This window comes from Hoplias malabaricus, chromosome 10 (genome assembly GCF_029633855.1).
Source record: "Hoplias malabaricus isolate fHopMal1 chromosome 10, fHopMal1.hap1, whole genome shotgun sequence".
Classification (NCBI taxonomy): Eukaryota; Metazoa; Chordata; class Actinopteri; order Characiformes; family Erythrinidae; genus Hoplias; species Hoplias malabaricus.
In genome coordinates this window covers 31,089,897-31,110,369 of record NC_089809.1, presented here as the reverse complement: position 1 = coordinate 31,110,369, position 20,473 = coordinate 31,089,897, and the positions used below count along the sequence as shown (strand labels likewise).

Here is a 20,473-nt window from a genome sequence, read left to right as displayed (position 1 = left end):
GTGTTTAGTCTCGTTCTGTCTCTGTCACGTGTGCTGTTTTTAGTTTATATTTTGGTGTGTTCCCCTCACTATGAGCCCACACTTGTGAGATTCTCTCATTTATTTCCAGTTTACTTCAATGCTTTAGTAAAAAAAGAAGAAAAAATGCACCTGCCTTGTCCTTCACACGCCCTGAGTGTAACAAGTTCTATACTCCATGTTTGGTGCTTAAATAAAATACATTTTATTTAAGAGAAAAAAATCTGCAGCCAAAAATATTTACAGTGTGCCATATCACATTACATACCCTCAAAATCATTCAAAAACAGCTTGCAATTATAGCTTAAGTACTGTTGTGTTTTTTAATTACACAACTACTAAAAATTTCCTAGAAGCATCTTTCCCATCGTTATTATTGCAAAAATCTACAAATGTGCACAACTATGTAACACATCTATTCTACGTTAAGTATTTGTTTTTAATATAGCACACAAACTAATCTGTTAAAAGATAATATGGAAGTATATCTTCACAGAACTGGTTCTTGCTGTAAGAATTTCATCATTGACAGTGCAGTTTCGTCCAAGACTAGATTTAACCTAAGTGCAGGAACTTGAGCTGAAAAAGCCTGAACTTGAGACTGATTTGAAGTATTAAGAAATTCCTGACGCATCAGATTGGTGCATTCAGACAGAGGGTGACTTGAGTTTACTGGCATTGCTTACTGCTACTGCACAACTGCAGATATCCCTATTACTGTCTTAGTCACCGGAACCTGAAAATGGAGGCTAGGAAATATGACAGTGTGACTATGAGCTGTCAGGGCTTAGTTTAAATATGAATGACATAATATGAATGATAAAATATGTATGAATATAAGGTGTGAGAGTGCATGAGCTTCAGCAGTATGAAGCTTTGGAGAGAAAGAGGAAGAGAGAGAGAGAGAGAGAAGCAGAAAGAGTGTGTGTGTGTGTGTGTGTGTGTGTGTGTGTGTGTTGGGAGAGAGTGAGTTAGGTGGTGGGATGGGGCTGGTGGAGGCACAGAGGTCGGAACATCAAACGGGAGCATATTTCAGTGAAGTCAATCCAGTTAAACATCAAAAATTTTGTCTTGCACTCACACATAAGCCGCACAGTTAATATCATTCACACATGCATTCAGATGTCCAGGCCCGGGTAATACAGCTTTAAAATTAATTAATGCAACCAGCACTTCCACTGAACACACATCTAGCATTACACACACAAATTGTATTATACCACATCATGCATTTTTTCAAAATATGACACAAATTGTGAAATTAAATAAAATGAAACATGAATAATCCATAAGCATGTGTTATTATATTAGCCATTCTAGCAGTGTGTGCAGAAAGTACAATTACTGAGAGTGGTTTAATGATGTCTAAACACACACACACACACACACACACACACACAAAAAAAAAAACACAATTTAAAGAATATAATTTTGCAGAATATCTCAATAAGTCATTACAGAGCTTATTCCCACACAGAGCAATTCAGAGCCTGTGGAAAAAATATTATCCAACTACTTTAAAAGTTCAAAGCTAAACGCATGTCGTTTTTCAGCCTTAAACAGACTCTCATGTTGGCTTGGCAAACAGGTTTTATGCATTACACTGACATCTGGAGGGTACAGAAGGAATAGCAGATCAGAAGTAGAACATTTCTTAAATTTGCACTGAACATTTTGGCCACCAAGCCTCATCATGTGGTTAGAATTTATGGCCAAAAAAAAACAACGTTTTTAGTACACACATAAAATTTACAGTTTGGGGTTAAGGATTTAAAAATTAAAATCACAATTAATTGTTAAGCAAGGAAGGAAAAACATAGGCCTGGAAATTAATTTATAGAAAATAAATGTATCATTCATTCATTCATTCATTCATTCATTCATCTTCCGTAACCAGTTTAGGGTCACGGTGGCTCCAAAGTATACCCACAGAATCACAGGGCGCAGATGGGGACACACCCTGATTGTGCTGCTAAACCATCACACACTCAACCATTCCCTCTCACGTATGGACACATTTAAGCAACCAGTACATTTACCAATTTGTTTTTTTTAACTCTGTGAGTGCAAAAAGGCAGACACTTAAGTTCTCCACACAGACAAGTGGACAACTCACTAGACGCCTTCTTGACAGTCACTCAAGGCAAGGCTTGAACCCACAACACCAGGATAATTAATTTGTGCCTTTTTCACAAATTAGCACTGTTCTCTGGGCTTATATGGGAAAACCTGTGACAACCCACAAGAGGTTTCAGCTCCTGTTGAGAACAGGACTTTGTGAAAACCAAAAGGGAGCCACTCAGCAGTGAGGCACAAACGTTTGGACTGATCGTTTTAACCACTTGTACTTTGCGCTTTCTATTTTTTTGCCATATTAAATTTTACACAGCCAATCCACCTACCAACATGTGTTTTTGGACAGTAGGAGGAAACCCACGCATACAAGGGGAGAAAGCAACAAAGTCCTCACAGACAGTGACCTGAGGCTGGCCTCGATCTCATAACTCCAGGATCATGGAGCTGTGGGAAAATATATATGTATGGCACAGTGCAGTCAGACAAGTACCATTCTCCTAACAAACACTAAACCCAGACTCATCCATCTGATTGCCAGATAGAGAAGCATGATTTCAAGTGGCTGCGTACTTTACATCACAACATCTGACGGTTTGCACTGTGCTTGGTGATAAAAAGCTTGGATGTGGCTGCTCTCTGCGCAAAATTCTTGAGCTAATCTGAAGGCCGCATGATGTTTGGAGGTCTGTAGCAATTGACTCTTCAGAAAGTTGGTGACCACTGTGCACTATGCACCGCAGCATCTGCTGACCCGGCTCTGCCATTTTACATGGTATACCACTTCATGGCTGAGTTGCTGTTGCTCCCAAACACTTCCACTTTGTTATAATACCACTGATGATTGACTGTGGGATATTTAGGAGCGACGAAATTTCATGACTGCTCTTATTACACAGGTATAATCCTATCAGGGTGCAACGCTGGAATTCTTTGAGCTCCTGTGAACGAACAAATTTTTCACAAAATGATAGTGATTGGAACACCAGAATTAAATGATTTGGATGAGTGAGTGAATACTTCTGGCAGAATGTATAAACAGTGTGTATAGTCACTAATCACTGTCCAATAAAAAACATGTATCTGCCAAAATAGTAACTTTGCAGGAGAAGAAAATACCTCATACTTCATTACTTTTAATGTAAGTCAGTGTAAAAAATTTTATTCCAAGCTATTTTGTAGCATTTCTATTGGTCCATTCATCATGACAATCTCACACAATGTGAAGAACAGCTGCAGTGTTCAAATGATCTAGCAAACTAAAAATACACATAACACACATTAAGATGTTTTTAATTGCACAGCACTGATATAATGTTATGCATTTAGTTCAGTGTTTAAACAAACTGGTTTATTAAATACCAGTGAATGATTAAAAGAGATTTTTTTTTTTTTAAATGACCCCTGTTGGTCAAAGTTGGAACAGCATGCTAATTTTTAGCACCTAGCTCTGAACTTGTGATATTTTTCAATGCTGGACTTGCTTTATATTTACCAAAACCACTCATGATTTTTGACTTAAACTTCTGGAATATTACAGTATTTAAGCATCCTGAATAATTCACACAGTGAGTAGGATTATCTTTATATTGCAGCCATTTCCTATATATGTTAATTAATTAGCAATAATGTGATAATGATTACCAAAGGTTATATTGCACAGGCCCAATGAGTATCAGTGGCAGTAGCACATGACGCTCCAGCTGTCCTTTTTCCCACTGAGATATCTGACTATAATACCTCTGCTGTGTGTGTTTATAACACTCTCTCAGTAGTTTGTGTGTTTGTGTTGATTCAGTGGGGGCGGCTGGGTGAGATCACTGGCGTCTGCTCTCTGAAATGTTCTGGCACTCAGCAAGCTTTTAGCAGGTTAAGTAATGACTTGCCCTGCAGCTAGCCTTCTCTCTCTCTCTCTCTCTCTCTCTCTCTACACACAATTAAGTAACATCATCACACACATGAAAGCTCACACACGAGTTCTGTCATCAAGTCATCAATAGGACTCTGTTAGCTGATATGCCTGAATCAGATGGAGGCCATTATAACCATCACACAGCCTCCAGCTACAGCTCTGACAACAGCTGGCTGATGTCATTTTTATAAGTGAACCCAATGACTTCTGCACTTACTACACCGTATCAGCCAGTCATGACTCAGCAGCCTCAGGTCCAGGTGTTCAAATGGTTTACAAATAGTAGTCAGAGAGAAAAAACATGTTCTAAAACAATTAACGGATTAGTGATTGTACACATTTTAAGTGACATAATTGCTGAAATAGCAAAGCCAGTGTGACACTAGATCCTTACATCCTTACCTTCCCTATACATAAGTTAATAATGTTGCTTGCATGTCAAATCTACTGTTTATATGACATGTCCAACAGCAGTGGCTGTTGTTTAGAGAAATATTTAACAATGATATTTTTATATTTACTTATCTGACAGGACTTCAACTCCCAATATGCATCGCCTTATACCCTTGATTATATATCATATATATTATATATATAATCAATACCCTTGATTATATAAATTACTGAAATATTTGGCCAAAACATGTAGTAAATTTAGGCTTATTGTTAACATTAAATACTCAAACTTTTTAGAGCAAGTACCACTTATTATCACACCAAAACCCGCCAAACAGCGCAGCGCTTGGAGCAGGTGCTCCCAGTGGCTCCCAGCACTTGTATTAGTAGGAGAAGGAGGCATGGTGCTGTTAAACAGTGTTTAATTACTCTAATGATCTAATAAATCGGCCATGTTGATGCACTTCATTGTAAGTGTACTCTCTTTTTTTATGCCTATAGACTGAGTCCTGCTGGGCTTAGGAGTGTTTCGCTGGGTTGGGCTCAGTTTGTTTTCTCATTCATTTTGCTCCAAATTGCTCAAGTCTGTCTCTAGCCTTTACATACATTCAATAAGAATCTGAAATTGGCCTTTATTTACATGGATTTTGCAAAATACTGAGAGATCGTGTTCCCTCCCTGGAAAAAAAGAAGCAGGGGACCGCTGCTCAGTCCTTCACTTACAGACTGAACTATTGTTTATTCGTAGACCATGTTGTGTTTTTTTTTAAACACAAACAGACAAACGGATTTTATTAAAGCTTAATTATGAAAACTGTGAAACATTATGTAGTTTACACATGAACATGTTTAATTTTCAGATTTTAGTTATGAATTAATTCTTTAATTAAGTAGGTCATATTTTTTGGAGGTCATCTGGTTGTACCACCACTTGTTGCTTCACATACCACAGTTGGAGAACCACTACTGTAGAGCTTGCATATTAGACACCTTCCTGATCACAATGTAATATAGCAGCGCTTCAGGGCCTTACTTAAAAGGAGCAATCTGTCATTTTTTAGAATCTTCTAGATGCTATGAAAGAGCCATTACACTAACACATAGTGGCTTTAAAGATGACCACCTTCATGTGAGACACTCTATGGGGCATATGGTTCATTCAGGTACTAAAAATCAATCCGGTTCATGTCAAGTGAACTGCAATTTACAGAATATGATATAAAATATTAAATAAATAAATAAATCACATATAAATACTGTTTGCTACTATTTTGATGTAATAATTACTTCTTCAAAGTTATCATAAAATCACCCTACTATATTCAGACTCTGCAACCAAATCAAAGAAATGTAGAATTTAATTAGGAATATAGAAAAAACGGAATCCCAACACTGATTATCATGTCTGTAGTTCTGTATATAAAAACCTGGCTTTGATCCATAGCTCAGCTGTTGCTCCGAACTGAAATCTCTGCATGATGACATTCACTAGTATGAGTAAGACATATGTGTATGTTTGAGTGTGTGTATGCGCTGACAAGACAGAAGACAATGTTGCTAAAGTACCACAAATTCACTACCCTACTACAGCTGCAGAGTAAGACTATGTATCAGTTCTACACACAGCGAGACATAGAGGCTAAGCTTAAAACTACAATGCAGAGAAGACAGAAGAGAAAATAGCCAGGCTGAATTCATTCTTCAAAAACTGACTATATGAACATGATCTAAATGACAGTTTGATAAAGATTTTACACAGTGAAATACAGCAGTCTGGACATAAACAGTAAAAGGTATGTATGACAGCATAATGACACGTACACTGGTTATCAGAACAGCAGCCATAGACATTTTCTGTTGCGCTTAATGTGTGACCAACTCTGAGTGAGACAGATGACTTCATTACATGATAACATAAACATATAAAACATTTTCTGGTTTAAAGCCTTTTATGCTTCATGTCAGCACATATTTAATAACAGGTGTTAAAGATTACGCTGTATATATACTATATACACTGCTGTCAGTCACTTCTTGTATGTCATTTCCAGTCAAAGAAGTCATAAAGCTATTTATTTCTCAGCAACAGGAAAAATACTCAGAATTGCACAGAAGAACCAAATATGATAAATATGATATTGTTTTTTGGTGTATATTTTGTCTGCTCCTTGCTTTTGTTAATAATTCCATTCTTTTTTAACTTGATTTCAGGTTCAGTTTCAGAAATCAGCTATCAACTAATAATGTTGAAGTCTGGACTGGGGCATGTACTGTACTATGTTTTGAGAACACTGTCAACTTATGTGCTTATTTCTTTCAGTTAATGCATTGTGACAGGCATATATCCTTTCAAACACTTAGCACTGAGTGGTCTTCTACAGTAGAAGGATGGACAGAAACATCTGTGGATTTTTTTTTAATCGCTTAGATTTAAGCTTTAATAACTGCTTATATGGGGACAGTGTTGGTCAGTATTTCAAGTCTTGCAAGGCTATTAGGAGTTCACATATTTGTTTCTTTCTTTCTTTATCTATCTTCCATTTTTTCCTAATCATTTTTGAGCTACAGTTCTGTTTTTTCACTTTTGACCTTTGACCTTCCACTCCTCAGAAATATCTCCTGAAAATTTTTGAACTTCATGAATGTTTTGAATGAAAATGGTCTCTGATTTCTGTACTGTACTTTATATTGTGCGCTTCAGTTTCTATTTACTAGATGTTAGTTTGTCCACTATCACTATCCACTACAGTAGATAAGTAAAATACCATCATGTCCTGTATGTCACATTTAAACAGTTATCAATTAGGTAAAATATCAAAAATAACCATTCATATAAACATCACTAAATCAACCTTGTCGTGTTTACTTTTAACAGGTGGGTTAACTGGGATATTTGCTCCAGCTATTGTCTATTGTTGAAATCTTGAACACGCCTAAGAGCTGATTGTATTAGCCATGTGAAGGATGTACAATAGGCCATATTTCCTATTGGCTGAATCTTGTGAGTCAAGTGGCACTGCTCTGTTGAGTCACCTTAACCTGGCCAAGCTTATCATGCTGGAGGGACGTGAGTGGCTTACCTGCAATGCGAATGACGGCCCTCTCAGCAGGATCCAGCACCTCAGCCGAAGCAGACTTGGAGCGTTTGACCCTCTGGTGCTTGGATAGATTCCAGGGCAGTGTGTCTCCCGGACAGGGGGAGCTACTTTTCTCACTGGAGCTTTCATCTCTCAGAGACAGCTCCCTGTGCCTCTCCCTGCGGCCTGTCGCCATTCCCTACAAGATACATACATATAGGTTGGTTTTGGTGTTGGTTCATCATTATCCATCAACCTAATTTCTATATCATCGCTGTCCAGTATAAAACATGTATCTCCACTTTTGTCAGTTTTTTTAGTTTACTACAAAATTTGAACACATCAGCTGTCCTTCACTCTGTGTGAAAATTTCATTATGATTGGTCCAGATGAAACACAGGAAACAGAGGAATAAAATCTGTTTACATTGACATGGTTATTTCCTTCTCCTCTAAAGTTACTATTTTATTTTTTGTACATATATGTTTTTTAATGAACAGTGACTATATATATTCAGTCCAGGGTGTGTTCCTGCCTTGCGCCCAGTGCATCCGGGAAGGCTCTGGACCCACCGCGACCCTGAACTGCATAAGCGTTAACAGACAATTAATTAATTAAGTAAATAATTAACATATATATATATATACACACACAGGGGTTAGACAATGAAACTGACACCTGTCATTTTAGTGTGGGAGGTTTCATGGCTAAATTGGAGCAGTCTGGTGGCCAATCTTCATTAATTGCACATTGCACCAGTAAGACCATGTGCTTCCAATGGTTCAAACATTGTATCCTGAAGGCGGTGTCGTGTATCAGGACGACAATGCACCAATACCCACAGCAAGACTGGTGAAAGATTGGTTTGATGAACATGAAAGTGAAGTTGAACATCTCCCATGGCCTGCACAGTCACCAGATCTAAATATTATTGAGACACTTTGGGGTGTTTTGGAGGAGCGAGTCAGGAAACGTTTTCCTCCACCAGCATCACGTAGTGACCTGGCCACTATCCTGCAAGAAGAATGGCTTAAAATCCCTCTGACCACTGTGCAGGACTTGTATATGTCATTCCCAAGACGAATTGATGCTGTATTGGCCGCAAAAGGAGGCCCTACACCATACTAATAAATTATTGTGGTCTAAAACCAGGTGTTTCAGTTTCATTGTCTAACCCCTGTATACATATATATATATATATATATATATATATATATATATCCCAGTAACACAGCTCCAGGGACCTGAAGATTGTGGGTTCATGTCCTGCTCCGGGTGACTGTCTGTGAGGAGTTGGGTGTGTTCTCCCCCTGTCCACGTTGGATTCCTCTGGGTGTTCCGGTTTCCTCTCACAGTCCAAAAACACACATTGGTAGGTGGATTGCCAACTCAAAAAAGTGTCCGGAGGTGTGAGTGTGTGAGTGAATGTGTGTGGGTGTGTGCGGCCCTGTGAAGGACTGGCGCCCCCTCCAGGGTGTATTTCTGCCTTGTGCCCAATGATTCTGGGTAGGCTCCAGACCCACTGTGAACCTGAACTGGTTAAGCGATTACAGAAAATGAACGAATGAATATATTATGATTGCTAAAAAAAGGCACAGTAGAGGTAGGGTCCCAGGCCACAGTATTTCTGTTCATGTAAAAATAATATTTGATTAATTGAAAAAGAAAACCATTTGCTTGTTTACTTATTTGCTATTCATTATTACTACAATAATAATTATATTAGCAAAATTATAAAAAATATATTAATTTACCTGAAACCTCAGGTAAAACAGTGTTAGTGCTACATGTGAATGCATTTTTAGGAGTTTTGTCATAAGACTCTTACTGGTGTAGTATTGTGTGTTCGCTATGGCACTGTGCTCCCCCCACTCTGTTGCATAAAGAGCAGACACGTAGACCACTGTGCTTACACCTCCAGGGGAACTGCCACTGCATGCAGCACTACCGATTACAAATTGTTTTATAAGCTTTCGTGAGACAAACAAATGCATACATATATTCAGTCAATAAGTATATCATATGGCAAACAAAAAGCCAAACATCTACTTAACCTTTCTCTCTTTTCTTTTCTTTTTTAACTAACAATCCCATCAAAGCAATTTGAGGTAAAATCAGGCAGATGTGAATTTTTACATCTCCACCCTGCTCTCTGTCTAAAAAGCACTTAAACCCAGTGGTGCATGCTGAACCTGCCTGGCAGCACACCAAATGAAAGGTTTCCTGGAAGTAGAGATGACGACTCTGTACCGTTACTCAACTAGGGTCACTAAAGACACATATTAAAGAGTAAACTACCCACAAACATTCACTATTCCAAATGTTAATGATTAACTAAAGCATTCCCTGGGTCTGACAAGTGTATTTAAAAACATTTGCATAATTCATGAGATATATTGTGAGTTTAAGTAAAGCGTGTCTGATAGGAGATTAGGACATGTAATATACACTGATATAAATGTTTTAAGTACATACTTACTTTATGAAAAACATTCTTATCAGGGAGGATGTTCTAGGACTTTAACCATGACATGCAAACACTAACTGCCCAGTATACAGTGCACACTGTCAGCCATGTTTTCAGTAAAGGTGCTTTCTGAAAACAACATGAACAGTCAACCTCCTGCAAAAGGCTGGTTGATTTTCCTTCTGCATAACGAAATGGAGCGGTTTGTTGATAAAATGGTTAAAGAAACAAAGAAAGAATACTTCTCTCCACATCAGTGTTCGAAGAAACCCTCAAACTAGGACATAGATTGCAAATACTATTCGTAGTGCGATTTGATAGTCTGATGTATAGATTCATTCATTCATTATCTGTAAGCACTTATCCAGTTCAGGGTCGCGGTGGGTCCAGAGCCTACCTGGAATGATTGGGCGCAAGGCGGGAATACACCCTGGAGGGGGCGCCAGTCCTCACTCACACCTATGGACACTTTTGAGTCACCAATCCACCGACCAACGTGTGTTTTTGGACTGTGGAAGGAAAACGGAGCACCCGGAGGACACAGCAAGAACACACCAACTCCTCACAGACAGTCACCTGGAGCAGGAATCGAACCCACAAGGCCCCTGGAGCTGTGTGACTGCGACACTACCTTCTGCGCCACCGTGCCGCCCCAGACGTATAGATGCATAACATAAAAATCATTGCGAAAAACATAATACAAAATAACAAGCACACTAAAAGAATGCTGAAACAGTAGTGAACTAGTGTTTTGGTTGAAATATACTACAATATTGTATCTACTCAAGAATTATGTGTGTATATTTAACAATATAAGAGGTCAACAAAGACATAAGGCTCTCTGGGGAGAACAGGCCAACGTACACTGCAACTCAGAACTCCTGCCGATTCTGCCCAATTTAAAATAAAGAAAAAGATAATCTACATCTAGAAGGACTGGCGCCCCCTCCAGTGTGTATTCCTGCCTTGCGCCCAGTGATTCTGGGTAGGCCCCGGACCCACCCCGACCCTGAACTGGATAAGCGGTTACAGATAATGAATGAATGAATGAATAATCTACATTTATACATATTTATTAAATGCTAGGGGAGCAGAATGTTTAGGTGATGGTGGGTGTATGGCAAATATATCTATACTATATTATTCTATTTTAACTTTAAAGAAATTAATGTTATGGTTCTCTTTAATCTTTTTTGAATGAATGTCATTTTTATAAATGATACATGCAAATACAAACGCTGGAATCAACCCACAGCTCCCATTGTGGACCAACTTAAGATCTGTTACGCCATGGAAAATACCCAGTTCTCCTGATTAATCTAATTTAATGTACACTTCACACAGACCCTTAGTGTGAATGGCTTCTATAGGAGCACTCTCAGACTGAATGAATGTAGTAATCAATAAATGAGCACGATATAAGTATATGTCAGCACTCGCCAGGCTCCTGGAAATGTCCTGCAGTACCGGGTTTAAACAGCTGAATGTAACTGAGAGTACTATACTGTAAAAGTGCTGACTTCGTGGGTGTTTGCTATTTGGCTGGGTGCACTTGTCTAACACAGGCCTGTTCTTGGTTTCTTGCTGTATCTCTGCTGCTGTTATTGAAGAGATAAAGGAGAAGAATACATTTTAATAAACGTACGCTGTATTAACCTTCTACTCCATTGTACAAGTACATATTGCTTCATATATCAACAATGAAAACAATGGAGCAGGGAACATTCAGCTGAAACATATCCTGCGTGGTGATGTGACCAATGATTCCGGACCCATCCCGATCCAGATCAGGATGAAGGAATTACAGAGGATAAATGAATGAATGAGTAAATGTTTTAACGTGTTAGTATTCAGCCAAGACCACAACAATGAAACTGGTATCCCAGTGCAAATATAGCTCAGACTAATAGTGTTCTACATAGTTGTTTCCCAGTCTATGTCCTGAAGCACCAGTCTACTTCCTGAAGCACCATTCTATGGTGAAGCCCATTGTGGTACTAATGCTAGCATTTTCTTTAAAACGTTCACATTATTTTTTACAACTTTTACAAATTTTAATAATAGCACAGGAAACAGCCCACTACTGCAGAACGGGGAAACACCACTCTTACATCCAACAGCTTTGCTTTCATAAATCACCAAAAGGATAAATGCATGAAGCAGCTGTGATAAAAGAGGCCCATCTTTTGCTGCTACAGCATCTGAGACCACATTTGAGTTGCAAATAGCAGAGTAAACATCCATTAACTATGCTTGATAGCTGATGGAAGCATCCCATTCACATCAGAAGGCTTTAGAAGAACTCTTTGGAGACATTATGAGAGGTAATCACACAGAGGCTGGTCCACTGAGTGTTCTCATAGGCTCTCATGACATGGTAGAAGGAAATATCGCTTTTGTGTAGTTTTATAAGTATAAGGACAAAGTCTGAAACAATTTACTGAAGGTAAAGTGAAAGTGAAGGTTCATGAAGCTACATGACATCAACACAAGCCTTTGATGACAAATAACATAAACCTACTAAAACATCTTTACAAATCTTATCCCAACAAGGGTCAGTTTTCATAATGGCTGCATTAGTACAACGTGCCGAGACACTTGTTAGAATAAGCCTTTCTGTAGGTGTATGTAGGTTTATGTCAGTTATGTCATGAAAGGCCTAAGCAGGTGTCACAAGAATTATTCTAGAGTTAAGGATATTGCTTGTGCAGTTTAGCTTTTCAAGCATAGTGCATGACATTGAGTAATATGAAAGTATCGGTGGCTGCTGACATGAAACAGCTTAAGTGTGTATTTACTGTGGCATATGGCTTAAATATAAGGCGTAAATGCTAAATAAATCATAGAAATATTCCAGCTGTCAAAAATGAAGTGGTAGAACTCTAACACTAGCTTCCACTTGAACAGTAACATGAGGAGACTTTACACAGTTCATTTTCAAGTGGAAAACCTAATGACTAATTTCAGATATTTTATAGAAGCGAGCTTGTATTGACAACTCAGCAGATTTGTGTAGCTCAGACCCCGAGGCTGAACAGAATAAACGGGGCATCATGCACTTGGTAGGGCCAAGCTTCGGCGCAATGACTAGGCTACACTACAGGAGAGAAACCATAGACAAGTGTACATATGAGAGAGAGAGAGAGAGAGAGAGAGAGAGAGAGAGAGAGAGAGAGAGAGAGAGAGAGAGAGAGAGAGAGAGAGAGAGAGAGAGAGAGACTAGGTTTGGTGCTCACCGTTGATGTGTTGCGGCGCTACTCTGTCTTTCACAGACACATGGAGAAGGCAGGTGGAGGCTCCTGTAGGTTAGAATCCAGCAGGGTCCAGTAGATCCAGCCGTTGGTCCACGTCGTTTGAAGCTGGACAGTCAGTGTCCGTCGGAGGGGCGGAGGCGTCAGTGCAGGACCTGCTGCAGTATCCTCCTCCTGCTGTGTGTGTGTGTGTGTGGAGAGTGAGAGAGAGAGCTCCGAATAAACGAAAGAGTAAAACAGACTGCAGTGAACGGTTCAGAAGAGAGTATCAGTCACACCACTGCTCTCTCTCTCTCTCTCGCTTTCTCTCAATTACCTGGAGTACAGCTGCTGCAGGAAACGCCAGACTACCTAGCGTACATTAAATGGTTAAATTAAAGGTATATTCATTCATTGTTTCAGAACATATTTTACACATATCTGCACTGTAACAGTTAATTACCTGAACAGCAAAATGGCTTCTAGCATAGCCTCCTTAGCCTGCTCAACTTAGCAATAATGAAATAAAAGTGAAATTAATCCGTTTTTCCAGTTCAATATTTTTAACTTTGTATAAAAGAAACATAAAATAATTTTTAAAAAAATTTTAGAAGTTCATTGTGGTAATGAACTTCCCATGTGTCCTTTCACAAAATGGCTAAAGGAATATAGGTGCTGCATCACTGTTGCTATCTGATTTTCCAGTAGCAGTAATAACATGGAAAAAGAAAAAAGAAAAGCCACAAGTCATGAAGATATCAAGACATAGTGTCATTTCAAAATAAATGCTCTTAAGTGATGACATTTCTATATATTTTATACTAAATGTATTAAAAAGGAATGCCTCACCAATTAAAATTATAGTATACCATCTGAATGCGTCAATCATTTAATATCAAGGCATTCTTTCACGTCATTTTAAAATGAAGGCCCTTTATCCATCCATTCATTATGTGTAACCACTTATCCAATTCAGGTTCACGGTGGGTCCAGAGCCTACCTGGAATCATTGGGCGCAAGGCGGGAATACACCCTGGAGGGGGCGCCAGTCCTTCACAGGGCAACACACACACACACCTACGGACACTTTGGAGTCACCAATCCACCTACCAACGTGTGTTTTTGGACTGTGGGAGGAAACCGGAGCACCCGGAGGAAACCCACGTGGACACGGGGAGAACACACTAAACTCCTCACAGACAGTCACCCGGAGCGGGAATCGAACCCACAACCTCCAGGTGCCTGGAGCTGTGTGACTGCGACACCACGGTGGGTCCAGAGCCTACCCTGAATCATTGGGTGCAAGGCAGGAATACACCCTTGTTGGGGGCGCCAGTACTTCACAGTGCGCCAAACACACGCACATTCCCTGACACACTCACACCTATGGACACTTTTGAGTCATCAATCCACCTACCAACATGTGTTTTTGAACCGTGGGAGGAAACCGGAACACCTGGAGGAAACCCACACTGACACAGGGAGAACACGACCAAACTCCTCACAGTCACCCGGAGCGGGACTAGAACCTACAACTTCCAGGTCCCTGGAGCTGTGTGACTGTGACACTACCTGCTGCACCAGTGACTATCAATAGGTGGGTAATATTGTTTTATTTTTGTGGTAGATGGAACTGACTCTAAATTCGATAGACCATAAATGCTAAAGAACTAAACAATTTGAGTAACAAATGCATTTCTGTGGTAGTTCAGTCAATAAAGTTTACAAATAAGTTAAATTTCAACCAGTTAGTTATTTTTTCCCTTAAACATTCCATTTCACTTTAAAAGATGCAGAGGTTCTGTAAATAAACATGCAATAGAACATTGTTTCCCCACAGTCGTAAACATTGTCTTTAACCAAGGATGTGTGTCATGTGAACTGCTCTCCATAGCCCCTCCTCCTTAAAGCTCCAGTGACACTTACAATGCCAGACACAACATACCCCCACATCCCCACCCCAATCCCAAAGAGCCTACCATCCCTGAGGTGACATGGTCTTCTCTCCCTTGCTGTCACTCTCACTCCTTGCCTCACAAATTCGCTCCTGGGCTGGCTCTCTGGCTCCTGCAGTGCAAATGACTTTGCCTTGCTCTTCCGCCCCCATTGTAATAGACATCTGGGTCAGTGGGGTAGACGCTAAGGTTCCTGTGGTGTGCTGCCAACAGCACCTCAAGTACCATGTATATGTGCAGTGTATTATGTAAATATGCAGTTACTGATCATTGTACAATGTACCACAAAATGTGTCTTCTACATTTAATCCACACATACACTATTGCACTATCCCCTGCACCCCAGGAGCTACCTCAATAATGCTAAGTGTGCAGCTCTTTCAAAGTTTCAAACTTTCCATGTTCATTTGTAATGCTTCACTTTTAAGCATTTGTGGCTGCCCTGAGCACCACTGAGTTGAACTGTCCTCAACAGTCTGATGGGCCCAAAGGTCCTGGCGTGGCTACTGCAAGTCTAATAGCTGTCTAGCTATTTCAGGCAAAGGGTTGGCCCAATTCTGGCTCCCTACAGACCTCAAAGTTGTTTCCCTTTGGATCCACACAGGAGTTACTTAAGCTCTCTTTAGCAAGGTCCCACATTTGACACTAATATAGTGAATTTATCAAAGTTGACAATGACTCTTTACCTAAAAGCTCTTTATTAAAAAAAATGCATGTAGTGTTTTGGCCACTACATCCAACCCTGAACTTTGTAAAATATGAACAATTTCTTGCAACAAATGTGGGTGGTGTGTGTTATGGGAACTACTTGAGCTTCCCCCCAGATATAATTTTATTTACTTTCCTCATAGTAAGATTAGAGAATGCAACAGTACATTAGACACATCTAAATAAATCTTTTATTCTGAACAACACAGCAGCTTATAGAAAGTTTAACTGCAACTAGTGAGTTAAGATGAAGGGGCACAGCACAGGTTCTCCTCCATGGGCACAAATGAATTAGTATACCTTTTGTCTTTAGTACACTCTGCTGGTGAAAATGGGTAAACGCATGCTTTCTAGGAATTATAAGAGTGTACTCATCTGAAGATGTTAGTGATGTGTTGAATGCTTGCCATTTTATTAGCTAAATAGAATAGTTTTGGAAAATCAAGTTTATATTGAGGCTCATTATTTCCATGTTATATTTTCTACGAGAGAGAATCTAGTTAATAGGGTAAAATGGTTAAAAGATGTTTATTGTGTGTGGCCTCAGCCTCTCCAGCTATCAAATCCATAAAGTCCACTAAACAACAGTCAGTATAACTAGGAGGAAGCCAGTACAGCTGGACCCAAAGATTAGCATTCCACAGATGTTCCTTTGCATCCATTTAATGGGCTACTTTGCCATCTGATTGGACATTTAGGCTCAATTGAAGAACATTTTGTGATAGTGGAACAATTTGTTTGGATCGTCAAGTATCAAACTGATAAAAGAATCTTGAATTCTCCACAGTGCATTAGCATGATGTCATTCAAATTTTGAATGACTTTGTACATGCTGCCTTTATTTTCACTCAAGACAATCAGTACATTTCAGACTGGACAGCTGTTTTGCTCCATTGTAAACATTCATTCATTCATTATCTGTAAGCTCTTATCCAGTTCAGGGTCACAGTGGGTCCAGAGCCTACCTGGAATCAATGGGCGCAATGCGGGAATACACCCTGGAGGGGGCACCAGTCCTTCACAGGGCAACACACACACACTCACACATTCACTCACACCTACGGACACTTTCGAGTCACCAATCCACCTACCAACGTGTGTTTTTGGACCGTGGGAGGAAACCGGAGCACCCAGAGGAAACCCATGCGGACACAGGGAGAACACACCAAACTCCCTGGAGCTTTGTGACTGCGACACTACCTGCTGCACCACTGTGCCGCCCCCCCACCCCATTGTAAACAGTTGTGGAAAAATCACTGAAAATCACATTTTGAATATGAGGATGATTTTCTGTTGCTTTGTTAAGAGTGCCTTCTCTAAGATGGGTCATGTATCTTCCTGATACTCATTTTGGAAGCTGGTAACATGTTACACAGTCTACAATGGGTTTCCAAGTTGTCCACTGAATACAGCCTACACTCTTTACAGACCCAGTTAGAAATCTGCAGGAAAGATCTTATTCCAAAATTAATTGCTCACAACCAAAACGGTTGCATAAGTGTCGTATTACATTTTTGAATTAGTCTTAAAAGCTTTAAAGCTCAATTCAGGAACTTTTTTGTGCTACTGGGGAATTACAGTTCTGAGACTTTAAAACAAATAATTTTCTATGGGGTTACATAGGTATTTTTGCATGACAATTTCTGGACATCCCTGATTGGGGCTGTAATAACTTGCCAAGTCATCATTAACTTTATAAGGTGAAGTACAATGAAGTACAAAACAGGCAGCTACAGGACCCATATTTAATACATGGTTGTAGCAAAACAAAATGAAATTCTAGCAAAGCAATTAAGGTCTAGCCATTGTCTTTAAAATATTTCACTACTATAATCATATCAACATCAATCAACATCCAAACATTAAAATAAAAGTTCGATGAATGACTGTGTTTACAGGCGTACCTACAGGCAGTCAGACTTTGATTTGCCTTTGATTTAATAACAGTGGAACTCGAGATAAGTGTGCGTTGATAGTCTCCATTGGAAATCTGTCAAACTTTGTAATGAAGGAGAACCTAACTGCTGCCTCCGCCCTCAAATGCCATACAGCAAAATAGGTGCAACTCTTACTTGATTCACAACTATTCCTCTCATGGACGCCCCCCTTGGAATAAACAGAGAACAGCTCTGAATTACTTATTTATGGATAACAAAATTCTAAAACTACTGGCATGGTATTATGGTGCATCACACAATCACCAAACCATAACATAGAAATGAGTTTACTGTGAGGAAGCTGCTAGATTAACATTTCATTATCAAGCACACACCCTCAGATTAGATTACTCACACAAGTGACTAATAGCAATATAATATGGTGTTTTGTTATTCAAACCTCTGCAGGAAGGAGAACCCTCTGAATAAAACTCTAGCAGATATTTGTACGTGCAGAGATCCTGCTTTTCTTCTGTACAACTTGGAGAAGAGGAGAGAGGAACGTTGTCATGTCTCCCATAAAATATCGTAGGTGTCTTGCTCAAGGGTGCCTCAGCGGTAGATGTTGAAGAAGGAAACAGCATTGTCCCCAATTCCAGTTTTCTGCAGGGAGGAATAAGAGGATTTAATTGGTGACCTTCCATTCCCAATCACACTTCGCTAACCTTTAGAACATGACGGCAAAATCTGAAGTTGTCCGTTCAAATAAGGAAAATATATTTTAACCACATAGCAACTTATACAAATCTTTATCTTAAAATGATATCATCAGATCTTCTGATTCTCCACTGACCTGTAATTGGTAGAATAGAGCCTCTATTAGAGCAGTGCTAAAAGATGAATGAATGAATGAATGAGTACAAATAAGCTTAACAGTAATTGATTAGACTGTGTACACACTTAAACCAGTAGTCATTAACCAGATATACAACCCTGGACAGGGCTCCAGTCCACTCTGCAGTGCAAGGTACCACACATTAACACATTCACTCATACACTCACACCTAGGGTGACCAGAAGTCCTCTTTTACCCGGACATATCCTCTTTTTTAGACTTAAAAAAATGTCCGGGCGGAATTTCACAAATGTCCGGGATTTTGTTTTTCTAGAGTTTACATAGAATTCGAGAAGCGTTTTGTTCACAAACTAGTCCCGCCCTCCCCTACTCCGATTGGTTCGCTTGAGTGAGAAGGGCGCTCTGATTGGACGGTCTGACTGTAAAGCTACCGTTATCGGTCAATAACCATCTCTGTAAATATTTACCCCCCCCCACAAACACAGCAAACTCCTCAAAGACAGTGACTCAAGGCAGGGCTCAAACTCACTACCCCAGGACCCTGAAGCTAATTTCAAACATTATTCCTTGAAACAAGCATCATATGCTGCATTATATCTTGAAACTTTATCTTATATGACTTTACACAAGGGGAAAAACCTGGAAATAAAATGTGTATAAAGTAGTATGAGTTTCAGAGAGAAAAACTGCAAAACTGTAAATGTTTTTCCCCTTTTTGATTGATTGAGCTCACACAGCTTTTAATTCACATAAGATCCAAATAAAGATGTCCACTGTATGGAATTAGCCACCATCATATGTTCTCAGTGAGACTGGAACCTTGCTTTCCTTTAAAGATCCAACAGTCCAGTGATTTTCAAATAAAGCCCACCTATTCTGATTGATATTTGACTTAACACAGAATCTCCTGCTTAGAAAACCTGAAGAAATGAAGAAGAAAAAAAAAACGTTTTTTTTTTGCCACAAAAATGTTGTTTCTGCACAAAAAATACAGTAGAACTGTTAAAAAGGGGACACTCCAGTCAATGATACAGTTTTAAACAAGCTTTAACAAGCTTTTAAATGGTTCCGCACCTCTCCTGAGATTACCGATTATTAAATTCCTACAAACCCTGTTCTGACTAGTGCTGCATCTGACACCACTTAACTGTTCCAAGCACAACACAATAGCAATGAGCCATAACCCACTCCAATCTGAGTTCAAATCTTTCAGTGAGTCTTTCAATGATGAATTATTGACAGAAACACAGTACTGTGTTCAGATGAGATAACGTAACTGTATTTGAACAAACATGAAAAAGTCCATAGGCCTCTCACTTCAACAAAACACTGCCCTCAGGTGGACAAATGAGATATTATCCAGTAAAGCCCTATTCGGACGGGATTAGTTTATTACCTGTGGACGTGGGGGCAAAGTAATTATTACCTGAGTATCTCAGTGGTTTTAATTTCGTCCTAATAGACCATTTCAGTCATTCAGCAGCAAATATTATATTAACGGTTTTATCAACCCCGTCCGATGAATATTGCGTCATATCTCGCAAGAGTTTTTCGCGGGATTTCTCGAGAACGGAGGAGCTGAAGAAGGCGTTAGTGATTAAAAATATACGGTTTAAGTAAAAGCTCAGCGGCTGAACGATGCACTACGCTTAACAAATTGACCTGTAGGTATGTTTTGCCCACACTAGAAACGTGTGTCGTTACCATTTAACGGTTTATAATTTCGGTTATAATAACTGTGTGAAGGATTAGTACAGTTTTTTGACACCTTCTCGCCCGTTATCTGTTATGAAGGACTAGAAGATAAAGTCATTGAGGGCTGTTTGTTTTTGGTGGGAGGGCTGATCTCAGAACAGTTGTGACAGTTGAAAAACTCCAGCAGCTCTGCTGTGTATGGTCCACAC

The 20,473-nt window shown here is 39.5% G+C and overlaps 1 protein-coding gene and 1 long non-coding RNA gene across 2 annotated transcripts in view; both read right to left on the bottom strand.

Moving 5' to 3' along the window:
* Window positions 1-13,460, bottom strand: part of plecb (plectin b) — a 144,158-nt gene extending 130,698 nt beyond the window's left edge. The window contains exons 1-2 of the mRNA XM_066682344.1: window positions 13,180-13,460; window positions 7,480-7,675 (exon numbers count right to left, since the gene is read on the bottom strand). Of these exons, the coding sequence (XP_066538441.1) occupies window positions 7,480-7,672 (193 nt within the window). The 5' untranslated portion in view covers window positions 7,673-7,675; window positions 13,180-13,460. The remainder of the gene's footprint in view (window positions 1-7,479; window positions 7,676-13,179) is intronic.
* A 4,177-nt stretch (window positions 13,461-17,637) lies between these two features.
* Window positions 17,638-18,705, bottom strand: LOC136708130 (uncharacterized). The gene is made up of 3 exons (XR_010804319.1): window positions 18,567-18,705; window positions 18,174-18,376; window positions 17,638-17,942 (listed from the first exon to the last, which is right to left on the bottom strand). It is a non-coding gene; the product is annotated as an uncharacterized lncRNA (long non-coding RNA).
* Between the last annotated feature and the right edge of the window lie 1,768 nt (window positions 18,706-20,473).